General features: G+C 46.8%; 1 protein-coding gene across 1 annotated transcript; it reads right to left on the bottom strand.

The window, feature by feature from the left end:
* Positions 1 to 3,172: 3,172 nt before the first annotated feature.
* Positions 3,173 to 16,024, bottom strand: CTTNBP2NL (CTTNBP2 N-terminal like; the record flags this gene model as incomplete). The annotated part of the gene is made up of 4 exons (XM_080358549.1): positions 15,920 to 16,024; positions 7,606 to 7,836; positions 5,835 to 5,942; positions 3,173 to 4,633 (listed from the first exon to the last, which is right to left on the bottom strand). The coding sequence occupies exons 1-4, from the start codon at positions 16,016 to 16,018 to the stop codon at positions 3,173 to 3,175; spliced, it is 1,899 nt and encodes a 632-aa protein (XP_080214675.1). The 5' UTR covers positions 16,019 to 16,024.
* Between the last annotated feature and the right edge of the window lie 732 nt (positions 16,025 to 16,756).

Raw genomic sequence — 16,756 nt, 5'->3', positions numbered from 1 at the left:
CCACCCCAGGTACCATTGGCCTCTATTAGTAGAATAGTCCCAAAATATTATTGATTTAATATAAGGATACTGCAAAGAGGTACTCTAGGAATGTTGTTTTTACTTTGAAATACCTGAAAGGCACAGCTGGCCGGAGCACAGCACTGCCCATGGAGCTCCTGAGCTACAGCGCCGGTTCCGATGGGGACACGGGTGGGCAGCTCACACAGAATCCCAAAATGTCAGGGGTTGAAGGGCCCTGGAAAGCTCATCCAGTGCAATCCCCCCATGGAGCAGGAACACCCAGGTGAGGTTACACAGGAAGGTGTCCAGGCGGGTTGGAATGTCTGCACAGAAGGAGACTCCACAACCCCCTGGGCAGCCTGGGCCAGGCTCTGCCACCCTCACCCCCAACAAGTTTCTTCTCTAATTTAAGTGGAACCTCCTGTGTTCCAGTTTGAACCCATTGCCCCTTGTCCTATCACTGGTTGTCACCAGCAGAGCCTGGCTCCATCCTCCTGACACTGCCCCTTTCCATATTGATCCCCAGGAATGAGTCCCCCCTCAGTGTCCTCTTGTCCAGCTCCCGAGCCCCAGCTCCCTCAGCCTTTCCTCACATGGGAGATGCTCCACTCCCTGCAGCATCCTTGTTGCCTAGACCACACACACGCAGCTGCCCATGGGCTGGGTACCCTCAATAAACGTGCATTTCAGATCACCCAGTAAAGCTCCAGTTTCCACAGAGTTACAGACACGCGGCCATCGCCCCCCGCACCGTGTCCACACGCACCGGCCCCACTCCAGACATTTTCTTAAGCTATTTGCACATCTTAAAAATAAAATCCTTTATTGATAATATGAATGTTTAACATGTTTAATGCCATCAGCTATAAAAATGATTAAAGACTTCAGCTTGGTACATTTGGCTTTACAAATTTACAAGTGTTAATGAATTAATACTAGTGTATACATTTTGCACTTCATTATACTCCCATTAGCCAGTGACAAACTCTGCAACGTCTGTTTACAACAGGCGTGAGTTATAGAAGGAACATTTAGTTGCTTCCACACAGAATCTACATCAACAGTTAAATACTAACTCTAAATATCTTACTGAATTAGTTTGGATCCATTTTAATATCTTGTGCTTAGTTTCTCTCAGGAGACAGGCTACTAGCAAAAATACATTCTTTTGCATACCCCTTCCCATATTATACTTTAGAAGAAACAGTACTCAGTGCATTTCCTAATAGACTTCATCATAGCAGATCTCTCTCTATAGAGCTATTGATAAAGAAAGAGGATAATACCATTTAGATTAATGTAAAAGCAAAGAAACACGTTAAAGCAGTGTATATGAAAGCCTCACTTTTGAATCCGAAGTGATCCACGGGCCAAAAATAACCAAAACAATCTGCTGTAGCTACTTAAAAAAGTAATAAATGTGCTTCCAAAAGTCACTGCTGGGCCACGTGTGTCTCCGTGCTGTCGGCACACGGCCCGTGCCACCGCGTTAGGGACAACAGCGCGTAATGTCACCATTTAACAGGCTTCTGAAAGGTGTGCGGAACCCTCCGGGTGGTGTCCGGCAGCGCGTCCCCCGCCGGCCCCGGGATCCGTCCCGCGATGGAGCTGGTGCTACGGCATTAGCCTAATTAAACACCGCTAAATGACACAGAGAAAGCGTCTCCGGCGGTGAGACGCCCCACTCGGCCCCCGCACAGGGAAACGCTGAACGGCGACCGACGCCGCGCGGCAAGTCCAGTTCTAAATTTAGGAGCAGCTCACGTACCAAACGCCAGAGGTAATTAACTGGGGCTGACCCGCGGTGCTTTTGTTCCCCGATTTCTCCCCGCGGTGACTCAGAGAACCAGCCGGGGATGGTGCTTCTCGCAGTGAATATTTCTGCACAACCCACAGTTTCTTCCCACCTCGAGGGCCCAAGTAAGTTTTCCACACACACAATTTGCCTCAAACTCGGGCGATTCCTCACTCTAAGTGAATTTAACCATCTCACATTCCCCCATTTTCTTCATATTTCTTCATTCATCAGGAATAAAGATTTTCCCAATACATTGTGTATATAATATGTATGTGTGCGAAACTACTTACACATATATACATATTTAATTACACATGACAGTAACGATTTGGTTCCATATTTGCAGCCAAGGAAAGCCAGTAAGATCCCATAGCTAATTAGTGGGTAAAATCCAGGTCAGCTGGACACAACTGATACGGATGAAGAACACAATTATTGCTTTTGTTTATAGTAGAAGATCCCATGTTACTCTTGCAAAAAACCTGTATCATATGGACTAGTGATTTTGCTTTTTTTCAAGTAATAGCGAGATCTTTGTCAAGTAATAGCAAGATTCTTTTCTCAGAAGTTCTACACACAACAGTAGAATGCTTGAAGAGCTTGGAAATTCAAGGTGACGCACCAGAAACCAGTTCTTTAAAGCACACGGGGCATGTCTGCAGAATGTGTTACAGGAACACAAAAAGGGCCACGCAGACCATGAAAAAGAAGGAATCTGGGTTGTCTTATGGCTAAATTTTACCCCCAAAGCTTCCGTGTGCTTCCTCAAAGAGCCAGAGCTACGTCCTATAGGACAAAGCGCGGCCACGTTGGGCTGGTGGTCACCTTATAGAATTTGTAGCACATTTGCTAACTTATTTTAGCAAATGGAAAAGAGTGAAGAAGAAAAAAAACAGTGTTGGTTTCAACATTCATGACTCACAGGAGAATTGGTTTCTGCAGCTGGATGGTCCCCCTGCTCCCCTTCCTCAGAGAATCACATTCATATCGCAGGCTTAGTTCAGGCACTTGTTATAAAACGTTCGTCTGGAGTAAAAAGTCCACAAAAGTTACTTCTGCATAATTTAAAAGTAGTATTTCAGTCCCATTAGAGTTTGCTAGCTAGGTCGCGCCACGTGATTAGGGTTCTCGTTATCTCTAATGATTTGACTGTTGTCATGAGACATTTTGAGGCTACTGTATAGCTGTAGTTAGGGTTTCTTCATAAACAAAAATATTCTACCTATTAAAAAAGAAAAATATATATATATACTAAATGCTTTATACAGACAGAATCTGCCACTATGGAAATAAATAACACGGAGTGGAAAAAACAGCGTCTTAGCTCTAGGGTGCTAAGCCATGGAATGTCACATTCACATTCTCTGCAGACTAGCTGCTGGTCGGCAGGAGGATCTCAATGTCTTTGCCGTTGGACACGGCGGAGCCGGTGGAGCAGCTGCTCGCCACGTCCACGGGGACACCCACGGGTGCCTGGGAAGAGGTTTTGTTCGGCGGAGCGGGAGCAGCGGGCGACTGCGCCAGGCCGGGCTTCTTGGGAGGAATGGGTGGAGGGTTCCCTCTTTCTGCTCTAGGAATGGTCGGCGACTTAACGCCAGGAGACAACGGGCTTAGCGGACTGGAAACCTTGCCAGGGCTCGGAGAGTGAGCAGATTCATTTTTGGGGCTCGCGGCGTTCGCCAGATTTCGATAGTCCGTGCCAAAAGGCGAGCTGTTAGGGGAGACGGGTTTGATAGGTCCCTGCTGGCTGGTGAATCTGGACAGGACCTGAGTGACGGTGTTGCGGGCCAGCTGCTTGGCGGCGGAGTTGTCTGCCAGGGTAGGAGACAGATCCCGCGAGGGCGGGCTCTGCAGACCGCTCGACTGGTGGTCCTGTTCGGCCTGAGACTGAAACTTGTGCCGAGCGGCGTGGAAACGTTGGTTTATCCCCACCTGGTAGGACGACTGGTAACCAGGGCTGCTGGCAGAAGCTCCCACCAAGCGTTTGGCCAGAACTGGTGAGGAGCAGGGAGAAGGGGTGAGAGAGGAGGCGGCCGTGGCGCCGGGGGACAGGGACACCCCGCTGGACGGGAGCTGGGGCGTCAGCTGCACCGGCGACTCCGTTCTCACGGGAGAACTTCCATTCTCAACGGTGTTTTCTGGGGCTGCACCAGATTTCTCCTTCGGAAGCTGGTTCTCCACCGCAGTCGCCTGCAGGAGCTCAGCACCCGCCTGTACGTCGGGATCGCAGTGACCGTTGGACTTGGCGTAGGAATGAGGAGTGGCGGGGCTGGGAGTCGCGGTGTGAGCAGCTTTGCTGGCACTGGCGGGATGCGCTCGCTCTGCCTGCAGACACTCGGTCTGGCACGACACACACCTCACCGGGGGACTCTCGGTTGCGACGCCCCTGGACGTCACCGCGGGGCTGGGCTGCGAAGGCTCGGCAGGGCAAGAAGCCTCCAGCTCTTTCAGGGCTTTCTTCAGACATTCCACCTCTTCTTTGAGTGCTTTTGTACGGTTTTCTTCTCTGTTCAGCTTGGCTTTCAGCTGCTCTCTTTCAATGTCGAACTCCGAGAGCTGCTTTTCTACCTGTGCTTCCATCTGTAAACCCCGCTTCCTCTTGGACGCCAGCTCCTCTTCCAGTTTACTCACCTTACTCTTCTCTTTTTCCAATTTCAAGCTCAATTCCGCCGTCTTCTGCGCCTCTTCAGCTGCTTTGGCTGTGGCTTTCTTGCACTCCACCACCAGCATGGACGACAGCTGCTTGTGCCGTGCCCTTTCCTCCTCCAGCTGGCTGGACAGCTTCTTCTGTTCTTTTTCAAACTTTTTCACTTGGGATTTTTCAAACTCCAACTGGAAAACAAGAAGAATAATAATAATAATAATAGAAGACTCTAAGGGAACCACAAAACCTCCCGAAAATAAATGAAGTATAAAGCCCCAGAAGGGAATGGGGTTACCGTGCCCCTTGGGGAAATGACACTCTACAAGACGGCAATGCCCCAAGAAGTTTCTTGCCCCAGGTAGTTTCTTGCCCCAGGTTTCTTGTGTGACTCAGGTTGCACCTATTAAGAATGATTACTTACTAGTAGTTGTATCCTGTGTGAATCGATGTACACCCAGGCTGCCATGTGCTGATTGAACAGGCAAAGCTTCCTTCCACCTCATTTACTGCTTTGTTGCTCTGCCTTTAAAGGCATGTAGACTTTAAAATGCTGACATGGAAGTTTAATGAAGTCTACAGCGCTTGAGTAACAGAAAACAGTAGCTTAAATATTTATTATCATCGCTGAATAACCTCCCTGGGAGATCTTTTGTGATTTATTCTGAATTTTGAGTGCTAGAGAGCTCCTATAATTTGTAAATGCAGCCCTGTTCTTGAGAACTTCTCAGATTTTAGGCTGAAGCAGGATTTCAAAGGATTTGATTGTCTATTACTGGCTTTTAGCACTGCTCAGCTACCAAAACACCCTGAAAAATTAAGGCTGTTTTTCAGATTGAAAGCATACAAGCGCCTTCACAGAATCCCAGAATGTCAGGGGTTGAAGGAACCTGGAAAGCTCATCCAGTGCAATCCCCCCATGGAGCAGGAACACCCAGATGAGGTTACACAGGAAGGTGTCCAGGCGGGTTGGAATGTCTGCAGAGAAGGAGACTCCACAACCCCCCTGGGCAGCCTGGGCCAGGCTCTGCCACCTTCACCGGGAACAAGTTTCTTTTCATATTTAAGTGGAACCTTTTGTGTTCCAGTTTGCACTCATTGCCCCTTGTCCTGTCACTGGTTGTCACCAGAAGAGCCTGGCTCCATCCTCCTGACACTGCCCCTTTCCATATTGATCCCCAGGAATGAGTCCCCCCTCAGTGTCCTCTTGTCCAGCTCCAGAGCCCCAGCTCCCTCAGTCTTTCCTCACACGGGAGATGCTCCACTCCCTCCAGCATCTTTGTTGCCTTCCCATGGAGGGAGGTCCCTGCCGTTCTTTCAACACACAGGTTGTGATCTCCGATCACAGGCTGCGATCTCTGGGCTTTCCGCGGGTTGGGTAATTGCAGGTACCTGCTGGGTGAGCCGCTCCCGCTCCTTCTCCAGCATGTAGGTGACATCGTCGCCCTCGGCCGTGTCCTGGGCGTGCCGCTGCCGCTCCTCCTCCAGGTCCAGGATCACCTGCCGAACAAACAGCCCTCAGCCCAGGACGCTTATTGCACAAGCTGGTGCAAAACAGGGAGAGATTCGCAACAGGGGAGAGCGACCGTCGTAGCCTCAGGAATCCCAGTTCAACTCCAAATCTTGTAAAAGTGGCTTTTTGACAAGTTACAGAACTGTGTTATTCTGGTATAGTTGAGTCAGTTTGGGAAATAAGTCAGGAAATCCTTCATTTTACTATTAAAAAGCTAAATCGCCTGCTTTTCCTCCGGACTGCAGAACAGCCTTGGGAAATTCACATTACCCCGTTTCCCCGAAAATAAGACCTACCCCCAAAATAAGCCCTAGCGTGATTTTTCAGGATGCTTGAAATATAAGCCCTACTCCAAAAATAAGCCCAAATCACAGTTAATAAAAAAGAGTCAATTTAAATAGTGTCCAGGCAGCTACACATGTAAGAAAGCAAAATTATGTGGCAATAGGATGCAGGAGGACAGATGTGACAGAATGTGATGACATGACTATGTTTGAATTTTTGTTCAAGAATAAATGTACATCGTTGTTCATGGAACAATAAGACATCCCCTGAAAATACGCCTCAAGGCATCTTTTGGAGCAAAAATTAATCTAAGACCCTGTCTTATTTTTGGGGAAACGGGATCTCAGTCCTTGCTTGTATGGTGCCCTCATCAGAAGTTCCTGGCAGGACCATGGACACAAACCTGGGGACCGTGTGTGCACCCAGGGGACACGGGGCACAAACCACCACCAGACCATCCCCGTTACAGTTTCTAATTCGCGGACAGGCTGCTCCCCCAGTTTCTTAATGGGGGTTTTGAGACCTGCAGTGCAAAGTTGATTGGAATGAACATTCATTTGTTCTTCCACTTAAGAACAAGATGAGCTCTTGAAATGAAGCTGCTTGCCATGAGGGCCCAGTAAAGGAGCTCCTTCAGCTTTAACGCTGAATTACATAAATAATTGAAATTCTATTAACAAACGAGCCAGAATACAAAGTTCCCAAGCGACTCTGCCTTATTAACCACAACTCCAGGGTCTCCCTACACATGCTCACCATTAATAGAGCAGCTCCTTAGTCATTCTGAAATTTAAGCTTCCAAACAATGCCTAAATATTTTCAAGTACACAAGGAACCTTGTTACACGAGGAGACAGGAAGGATAGAAGGAGAAAGGGGAAAAAAATATTGTAATAGCCCAATTTAACTAGATACTTGGCTGAAGAGTGAAACAGCCTTGCAGTGATTTATAGAAGAAATGGTGCCTCTCATGAAGAGTTAAGCTGGCTGGTTGATTATGTCATAAGTAAAGTTTCTGCAACAGAAATGCGTCGGATTATTCACAGACTGGAAGGAACTTGCTCCACTTTATCAAAATAGATTACGGGAAAATAAACTTTAACCCACATGCTGATGAGCAATGAGACCGAGGGTTCAACTTTGCACCGTTTGGTTAGTAACAGAATGCAACTGCTTGGACTTGAGATCTTCGGTACAAGATTTAAAAGCAGGAAAAGCAGCCTGTGAAGAGGTTATGATACAGCGCTACAACACAAAGTCTTTCAGTTACCAAAACTCAAGGCATTTAAGTGATTTTTGCTGAAGCTAACACATTATCAAAACGCAGCTATTAACTTCTGCACGTCTTATTTGAAGCCAAACCCACCTTTCTGTGTCTGCTTTCCGCAGCAGCCAGTTGCGATAACATCCTTTCCTGCATATTCTTGCAGTGTTTCATCACCACTTTCAAGATCGATAAGGGATTGGAGCAGACTGGTTGCTTTTCACCATGATTTCCCTCTTTCAGGGTCTCAAAATCCCTCTGCAAAGCCATCAGCGGGTCACTGATGTTGTACTTCCCATAGCGTTCTTCAATGAACGTGTCTCTATGCTGGGCCTGCAACACAAAACCAAAGCTGCATTTCAATACATTTAAAATAGGAAACTAGCTAGAGAAGCAAGTAATTTGTAGTTAATATTAATCTTCTCCAGTTTTCCACTTAGAGACAAAGAGATCTTAACACAGTCTGATTCGTATCCTCTTATCTGCTGCAAGAATGAGCGTTTCCAGACACAAGCGTGTCATGTTAAAGGTCCTTGGTTAACAGACAAAAATTGAGGTGGTAATTCACAGGACAAACCTGTCGAGTGATCTACCAGCAGCCAGGCTCCAAGCTAATGAAATGCTCATTAATACACTTAAAATGGGCCAAAGTTGATGGTCCCCCACTATTCACAGAATCCCAGAATGTCAGGGGTTGGAAGGGCCCTGGAAAGCTCATCCAGTGCAATCCCCCCATGGAGCAGGAACACCCAGATGAGGTTACACAGGAAGGTGTCCAGGCGGGTTGGAATGTCTGCACAGAAGGAGACTCCACAACCCCCCTGGGCAGCCTGGGCCAGGCTCTGACACCCTCACCCCAAACAAGTTTCTTCTCAAATTTATGTGGAACATCTTGTGTTCCCATTTGAACCCATTGCCCCTTGTCCTGTCCCTGGTTGTCACCAGAAGAGCCTGGCTCCATCCTCCTGACACTCCCCCTTTCCATATTGATCCCCAGGAATGAGTCCCCCCTCAGTGTCCTCTTGTCCAGCTCCAGAGCCCCAGCTCCCTCAGCCTTTCCTCACACGGGAGATGTGGCTCTTCTCCCAGGTATCAGCAATAGGACAAGGGGCCATGGGCTTCAACTCTGCCAGGGGAAATTGAGGCTGGAGACTAGAAAGCAATTCTGTGCAGAGAGAGTGGTCAGGCATTGGAATGGCTGCCCAGGGAGGTGCTGGACTCACCGGCCATGGAGGTTTGTAAACTGAGATTGGCCATGGCACTTAGTGCCATGATCTAGTAAACGGACTGGAGTTGGACCAAGGGTTGGACTGGATGATCTCTGAGGTCTTTTCCAGCCCAGTCCATTCTGTGATTCAGTGATTACTTTGACAAGAGGCATAACAAATCAAAACAAAATACTTTTCTTTCCGTATCTCCTTGATGAGCAAACCCAGTTAGGGACACTTGTCCTATGACGCCAGTTTGGAGTTGTATTTAAACCCTTGCGGTAAAAAATACACACAAATATCCCTCCCTCCTTATCAGCAACATCCACCAGGAACAGTGGAGACCTTTGATCAGAGCTCAAGATATTGTTCTAACTTTACATTGAAATAAAAAAGGGAGAGGAAGGAAAAGATCAGCCCTGGAAATGGGAGGGTGGCCCTGGATAACGAACCAGCCCTGCTTTAGTGAATCACAGGAAAACTACAGGCTTGCCTTTTTTTTTTAGAAGGACAGAGAATCTTCAGTTATTCTGCAGGATTTATAAAAATGACTCAACTAAACCTCACTCTAAGTGCCCGCAGGGAACTTCTCAGTGACTCAAGCATTAAATAAGTCTATAAATACAAATCGGGATATTCATCCAGCTATCCTAACTGCTTTGACAGATGAGCTGCGCTTGCTTTAAGCCCAGACTACCCAGTACTGATCCCAGCCACATAGAAACAGGATAAACCCTTCCTAAGGGCACCGGGACTTCAACAGCCTCAGCAAAGCGGGGATATTTGAAAACATCATTTCTGTGCAACTTCTTTCTAAGAAAAATCTTAAAGACTTGGGATTAAGGTCACACCCGCTACCTATAAACTCAGATTTGCTGCCAGTAGCGAAGGTGTAAGAAAAGCCACGTTCTCCTCTGCTCCTGGCAGCGCTGGGCTCTGAACAATCTTGAATTTCGGGGGGTGGTTTATTTCCTGTCTGGGAAAGAACAAGAAGTTCCTCCTTGTTACTTGGAGCAATTAAGTCTTTTCCTGAACTAGCATGACAAACAGATGAGACTATCATAACATTAACAGCTTTCTCGAGTCCAGCCCTTCTCCTTCAGTAGCCAGCACAGCACAAACATTTAATTAAAGGTGTCTAGACTAGGAAAAGCCTTAAACAGGTCATCTACACGACCACGTGTAGTTTACAACAAATCCAGTGTTTTTTGCATTTGGGCCACCACACACTTGGAAATACAAATAGAGATATAAATTTTTATGTTCACCCTGCAGGTCAAAGTTGGTACTGGAGGGGGCAAATATCCCCTGTGCTTCGGGTCCCATGGAGCAGCCACCTCTGTCACGGAAACAATTGGGACAACTCTTCTAAAATGAAGCCCCGGGTTATTTTATACAGATATTGAACTGTCACATATATTGGCGACTTCTCCCATCGCTCTTGCTCATCACTGAGCAACTCTTCAACCTCTACTAATGCGGGAGGTCACATAGAAACATCTCCAAGAGTTCAGATTTTGTCCTGAGCTGGAATTCAGCCTTAAACATGTTTTTTTCTCAAAACAGAAGGAACTTGACGACTGAAATGTTCCGCTTCCAAGTGGAAAAAAAAACCACCTTAGATCTCAGATCCCAGTATCAACCTATTAGAACCCAGGAATCCACAGGAAACCAAGCTTCAATAATAAGGAAATCAAGTTACAATAAGCATTAACTTCGGAGTTGAAAATTTCATCTGGAAAACCAGAGATGACCTGCATAGTCCCAACAGCATCAATTGCGCCCTGCGACCTCCCGCAATCAGAATCTCCTCTCATTTAGTAGCTCCACCTGTATCATCTCGAATACGCTGAATTTCCCATCAAAACATTCAAACGCCAAAAGCAACTAAACAGACTATTGGGCTGCTCTTAAAATAGGAAGCAGCCGCGCACGTGAACTATTCTCCAAAATAGAATTCCTGGCAATTGGAAGAATCATGCACATGCAGAGAGGGCGACACTTTAAACTGGTTGACTTTTAGCTCAGATGAGGGGGGGTTGGCCACTGCTGGTCTGTTTGAAAAGACGTAATGCTGCTTTTATGGAGCAGAAGCAGCATCTGACACAAGCAAAGAGACGTTCCCTGAGCAACTAGGCAAAGCAAAAGCTTCACTTTGTCAGGGAAAAGCTTCTGTTTCCTCTTGGGATTTCCAGCCTGGCTTGGGATTAATGTTTCCCATCATCTATTTGTGTTTTAGTCTGTTGTTCTTTTTTTTTTATAAAAAAATATTTCCTTTTACTGAAACCTTATTTATGAGACAGCATTTTCACTCTGCCTTCAATAAACTTTACAACTTGTTTTACTGGAACATCAAACGGGGAATTTCCAAGACTTGTTTCAAGTATTTTTTTGGACACAAAGACAAATATTAAACTCTCGCCTGTAATTTTAGAGTTCAGGTTTTACCCTCGGCACAACACAAACACGCTGTTAATTAAACTGCGGCTCCTGCGTGTGCAGAACTCCAGTACCAATTGGCACAGAAGTTCCTCCTTCGCATTACAGAGAATCTTTAAATAGCTTCTTACTGCCTTGAACTTCCTTATGAGCTTCTCTTCCCAGACAGATATTCACAGAATTCCAGAGTGTCAGGGGTTGGAAGAGACCTGGAAAGCTCATCCAGTGCAATCCCCCCATGGAGCAGGAACACCCAGATGAGGTTACACAGGAAGGTGTCCAGGCGGGTTGGAATGTCTGCACAGAAGGAGACTCCACAACCCCCTGGGCAGCCTGGGCCAGGCTCTGACACCCTCACCCCAACAAGTTTCTTCTCAAATTTAAGTGGAACCTCCTGTGTTTCAGTTTGAACCCATTGCTCCTTGTCCTGTCACGGGTTGTCACCAGAAGAGCCTGGCTCCATCCTCCTGACACTCCCCCTTTCCATATTGATCCCCAGGAATGAGTCCCCCCTCAGTGTCCTCTTGTCCAGCTCCAGAGCCCCAGCTCCCTCAGCCTTTCCTCACACGGGAGATGCTCCACTCCCTGCAGCATCTTGGTGGCTGCGCTGGACTCTCTCCAGCAGTTCCCTGTCCTGCTGGAACTGAGGGGCCACAACTGGACACAAGATTCCAGGTGTGGTCTTCCCAGGGCAGAGCAGAGGGGCAGGAGAACCTCTCTGACCTACTGACCACCCCCTTCTAACCCACCCCAGGTTCCATTGGCTTCCTGGCCACAAGGGCCCAGTGCTGGCTCATGGTCACCCTGCTGTCCCCAGGACCCCCAGGTCCCTTTCCCCTACGCTGCTCTCCAACAGGTCCTTCCCCAACTTACACTGGAACCTGGGGTTATTCCTGCCCAGATTCAAGACTTTACACTTGCCCTTGTTCTATTTCATTACATTTTTCCCCGCCCAACTCTCCAGCCTGTCCAGGCCCCAGCACTGCCCCTGAGGCACTGCACTGGATCCAGGCCTCAACTGGACTCTGCCCCATTGACCACGACTCTCTGGCTTCTTCCCTTCAGCCCGCTCGCAGTCCCCCTCAGTCCCCGCTCATCCAGCCCGCATCCCTCAGACGAGCTGAGGTCACAGCGATCAGTGACAGGGAAGGGAAATGGGGGTGGGGACCACTGGCCTTGCACAAAAACAAACGTCAAGCTCCTGGAGCAGGATGCCGAGCAGCACTTGAGCTCAAATCCAGCACTTGTCTTCACTGCCGTATGATACCAAGCAAACCAGAGAAACAAGAGACAAAAAGTGCCCCAAACTTGCAAGAAAAGCTGTAAGGAAAGCCCATCTTGCAGCAGGACGCCCCTGGGAACACTGCTGCACCTCAGCTGCTTTACAAGTGCTGCAGAAACCCCATTTTGCCCCATCTGTGAAAGATTTACCAGCATCTGCAGCAAGGTTTTATATTACTGAACTTCCTTTTAAACAAGAAGTAGGCTTGAAACTCCACTGTAAACTTAATTTCTAAATCCGCTGACAAATGAACACTTAATTTTGCAATGCGTTAATTCTCCTTTATAGAGTGAATCACTGGATCCAGAAGCAAAGCGACGAAGAGCAGCTCCCAGTCATTAGCACAAAATAGACGGTTTCTATTCCAGTCTAAATTGCCCAAGGCCTCGTTAACATAAAAGAATAAGCCAGAAAGCTCTTTTCGAAAAGTAAACAGACCTTCATTTCTAATGCACGGAAAATTCTCATTTAAAGCACAGAGGGCAGGGAACAAAGTGATCCAACATAGCGATAGAGGCCTATTTAAATGTTGAATTGTTTCCAGGCACGGGGTGTTATTTCAGAAGCCCAACCTGTGGCTTTCTGCACAGCAACACGGGCTGAGAACCTGCCCTTGGTGTCACGCAGCAACCCGACAGCATCGCGTGTTGTGGACGCTCTAAATACAATTATAACTACAGGAAAAGGAGCACAATAAGAAGTGAGACTCAAGATCTGTTCTGAGGAGAACATTGACATTTATGTAGTGGACAGGAAGCTACTTTCAGGAAGAAAAAAAAGAGGTTTTAAAATAGAGGAAGCGAACTGGAGCGCTGGAAAGAATATTGTGAATACAGTAGATTTGTTTGCTTAATCCTTTATAGTATCTCGTGTTCGAATGGAAGTAACATGGCAATTTGAAATGGACATCAGGACCCAGCAAACACACAGGGAGAGATGATGGGACAAACAGGAGCAAATTCGGCAAGCTGGCCCTGCAAAACCAGGCCTTGCAAAGCCAGGCCCTGCAAAGCCGGGTCTTGCAAAGCCGGGCCTTGCAAAGCCGGGCCTTGCAAAGCCGGGCCTTGCAAAGCCGGGCCTTGCAAAGCCGGGCCTTGCAAAGCCGGGCCCTGCAGCTCAGTCTTGACACTGTGCCAGTCAACAAGTGGCGCGATATCGTGAGGGAGAAGGAAACTATTTTAGGCTTTGTCATCTGCGTGTGTGGATTCTCTCCACTAAATGCCACACGCTGTTCTCTAAGCACGCAGGAATATCCGTTAGTGCAGACTGGACTATAATCACATTACAGGTTTATAAATTAAGGTATTATTTTTCTCTGCAAGTGCTCGTTCTTTCCTATAATGTACCAAAGGATCTGCCTCAAACATCTATAGACTTTGGAAGCACTTAAACCTGAATTAGAAGTCAAGTTAGCCCATGAGGGGAAGTGCATTTTTCTTACTGTATGGGGAGTAAATAGGCAGATAAACATCTGATTTTTAACCACTGACGTGTCTAATGTAACCACTGGAGACAAACAGTGGTGAAAATCAGGCAATCCTCTAAGAAACTTCAGGTTCTACTCCGCCTCTTTCCAACATACACACGCAATTAATATAAACCCCTCTCGGTGTAAGTTACAGCTCAATTTATCGCATGCAAGTCAAACTAAATGCTCCGAGTTTCGATCTTTCATTTGGTCTTAAAGGCTTTTTCTTCAGGGCAGCACTTTTGTATGTGTGAAAACACGAGTAAACAGATTAGCAAGGTGGATTTTCCTTTAACTACAGTCACACACAACAAAACTATTTCAGTTGGTGAAGCGCAGCAAAGCTGTTGCCACAGTTACTATCAGTAAACAAAAGGAAAAGCACAGCAAGGCCAGGATTTCTCTGCCTGTATATTCCAAATAAATGGACAAAGCAAAGCTGGGAGTTTTCTGCTTCTGAAAAATCTGTCCAGCCACCAGATTCAGCAGATACGGGACATTTTTTGCTTTCAACAGCAAAAGGGCAACGCAGCCTCCTGCCAGCAGGAAGCCCGGCTTAAGCCGTGGCTTTACTGAACGCAGCTTTGGACCCAGCCCAGCCAGAGACCCGCAGCATCTCACCTTTGCTGTGCCGGCTCCGATTCGAAGCCTTTCCTGCCCTTTTCCTGCTCCCGTCAGCTTCCCTTGCATTCTTCAGATGCAAAACTACAGCGTAGCCCTTGCAGAAGGAGGGGAAAATAGCCCTAACTTTTGATTAGGTTGGTATTTCATGCTACGTAATTATCAAGTATAGGTTACAATTTCATTTAATTCCTTCTCAGCTATGAGTCCTCGACAAATTACATCAGAGGGTATTTTAACTATATTAAACCCCTCATGTGAGAGGGAACCGCAGGTTAAATTTCAACAGAGGATAATTGCTCTGTGCTATTGGAAGGGACACGTTAAAAGGCTTTGGAAAGAAGCTGCTGCGTCCCTCTGTGCTCCATTACACACGTTTCACACCGTGACACTGAAGTGATGCTGGTTTTGGTAACACATTCTGTCCACGCAGAATTAGAAGAGCGATCCCAGGACAGGGGAGCAACGTGCAAGTCTGTTTCAAGAAAGGAGCCAACCCTTCCACCCTGCCACTGGGTTTGGGAGGGTAACAATATTCCTCTGAAATAATAAGATCGTCTAAATGCAAAACCAATTAGCAATAAAGACACAAGCATCCAACTGTTCTGGAGGAGGGTTTCCCTCCATCCCCCCAAAAGGCTTCTGTATTTGAATCATTCCTCTCCTGAAGTTACCCAAAGTTCAAACGTTATGAGCAGTGACAGGTCAGCTTGAAAAAGTCTTCAATATTCAACCCTGTCAAGACTCATTTCTTCAAAAATCCACTCCACATTTTAAAACTATTTACTAAGTTTACCGTTAACATAGAAAACAAGCCAGAGAGTGGCCAAGGGAGGCAGAAACCCAGAGCTACCGTCACAAACACCAACACCCCCCGAGCTGCAGCAGCACCAAGAGCTGCCACCCGCTCCAGGGTCTTGTCCCCTCACACGTGAAGGTTTTATTAATGCTCCTGCCAGCAAAGAGCCAGTGGCAGCACAGCCAGGTCTGCTACTTGTATTGGCTCAATACGATATAAAGCCACAGATGTTTTAGTTTGTTTTTCTTAGTGTGAAGTTATTCCCACTAAAAGACCAACCTGTGACCCCTCCGGGCATGAAGAGTTTCTGCTTTAAGGAGCCTTCCTTACTAAAGTAGAACAAATCCAAAGACCTTTTACTAGCTCTTTATGAGGAGCGATGCTGTATTTCAACCCTGAAATGCTTCTTGCAGCCCAATAATGAACTCCACGACACAGAATGTTATACAGCAGTTGCGATCTAATATCGCTGATGTTCACATGGGATTCTGAACCAGTAAATCTTTGCCTCAGAACTTCACCTTGGACGCAAACGCTCTGCAGAACCCACAGCAGCGCTGGTGTCAGTTTTGTCTCTTATCGCGGTGCTCACAACGTACCTTTAAGGCTTCTATGACAAGGTCTCTTGCTTCTAATTCTCCCTCAAGAATGCTAAAGAGCGTCAGTAGTTCTGGTTTGCTGAGTTTTTCCAGATTCATCCTGAAAACCTGTAAAATGGAACAGAGTTTACCAGTATTTCTTTGCACATTAAAATCAGTATTCTGAGCTATGACACACAACCTCCATTTAACTCCAGCTTTTTTGGACTGCAAATTGCCCAGAGGGAGAAAAAGGAGAATACACAAGGTGAACATTTTCTCTTCGACTTCCAATTCCAGTTGTAGAAGATGCGTTTTTCACCTTGTCCCAAGGGCTCATGAACACATGCACACCCAGATGGCTCAGGGGCCAAGCTGACAGTATAATATTCCCCAAGGAGCAGCCAAAGTTAACAGGAGAGGGAAAAACACAGGTATTAAAAAGCCATACTACTGTAAATCACACATCTGGATCACACAGCTGCAAGCATCACTGAAACGAGACTGAAGAGCCGCGATGAGTGCGGTCCAGACTGGGCCACCTACACGAATTTAACGGTGAAGTGAACATTTCGGCGCTATGAGGTGTCTCCTAGGAATGCCATTGTGCATCACCAATGGAACAGGTCCAAACCACTTTACAAATAAGAAGAGGAAGGGAAAAAAAAAAAATCAATGCCGCAAAAAACAGGCATTTAATTACTATTCCTTCAAACTGTTTCAATCTCACCATCGTTTATTAAATATCATTTTAGTGCCCACATAAGAACAAAAATCCATCATCTGAGCTGCACATACAAAAAGCTTTCCCCCCACCCCCATCTTTGCTGATACACTCATTATTGCCTAGTAATAAGC

This window comes from Nesoenas mayeri, assembly GCF_963082525.1.
Source record: "Nesoenas mayeri genome assembly, chromosome: 23".
In the NCBI taxonomy this organism is placed as follows: domain Eukaryota; kingdom Metazoa; phylum Chordata; class Aves; order Columbiformes; family Columbidae; genus Nesoenas; species Nesoenas mayeri.
The sequence above is the reverse complement of the archived record's forward strand: the minus strand, read 5'-3'. Positions and strand labels throughout refer to the sequence as shown.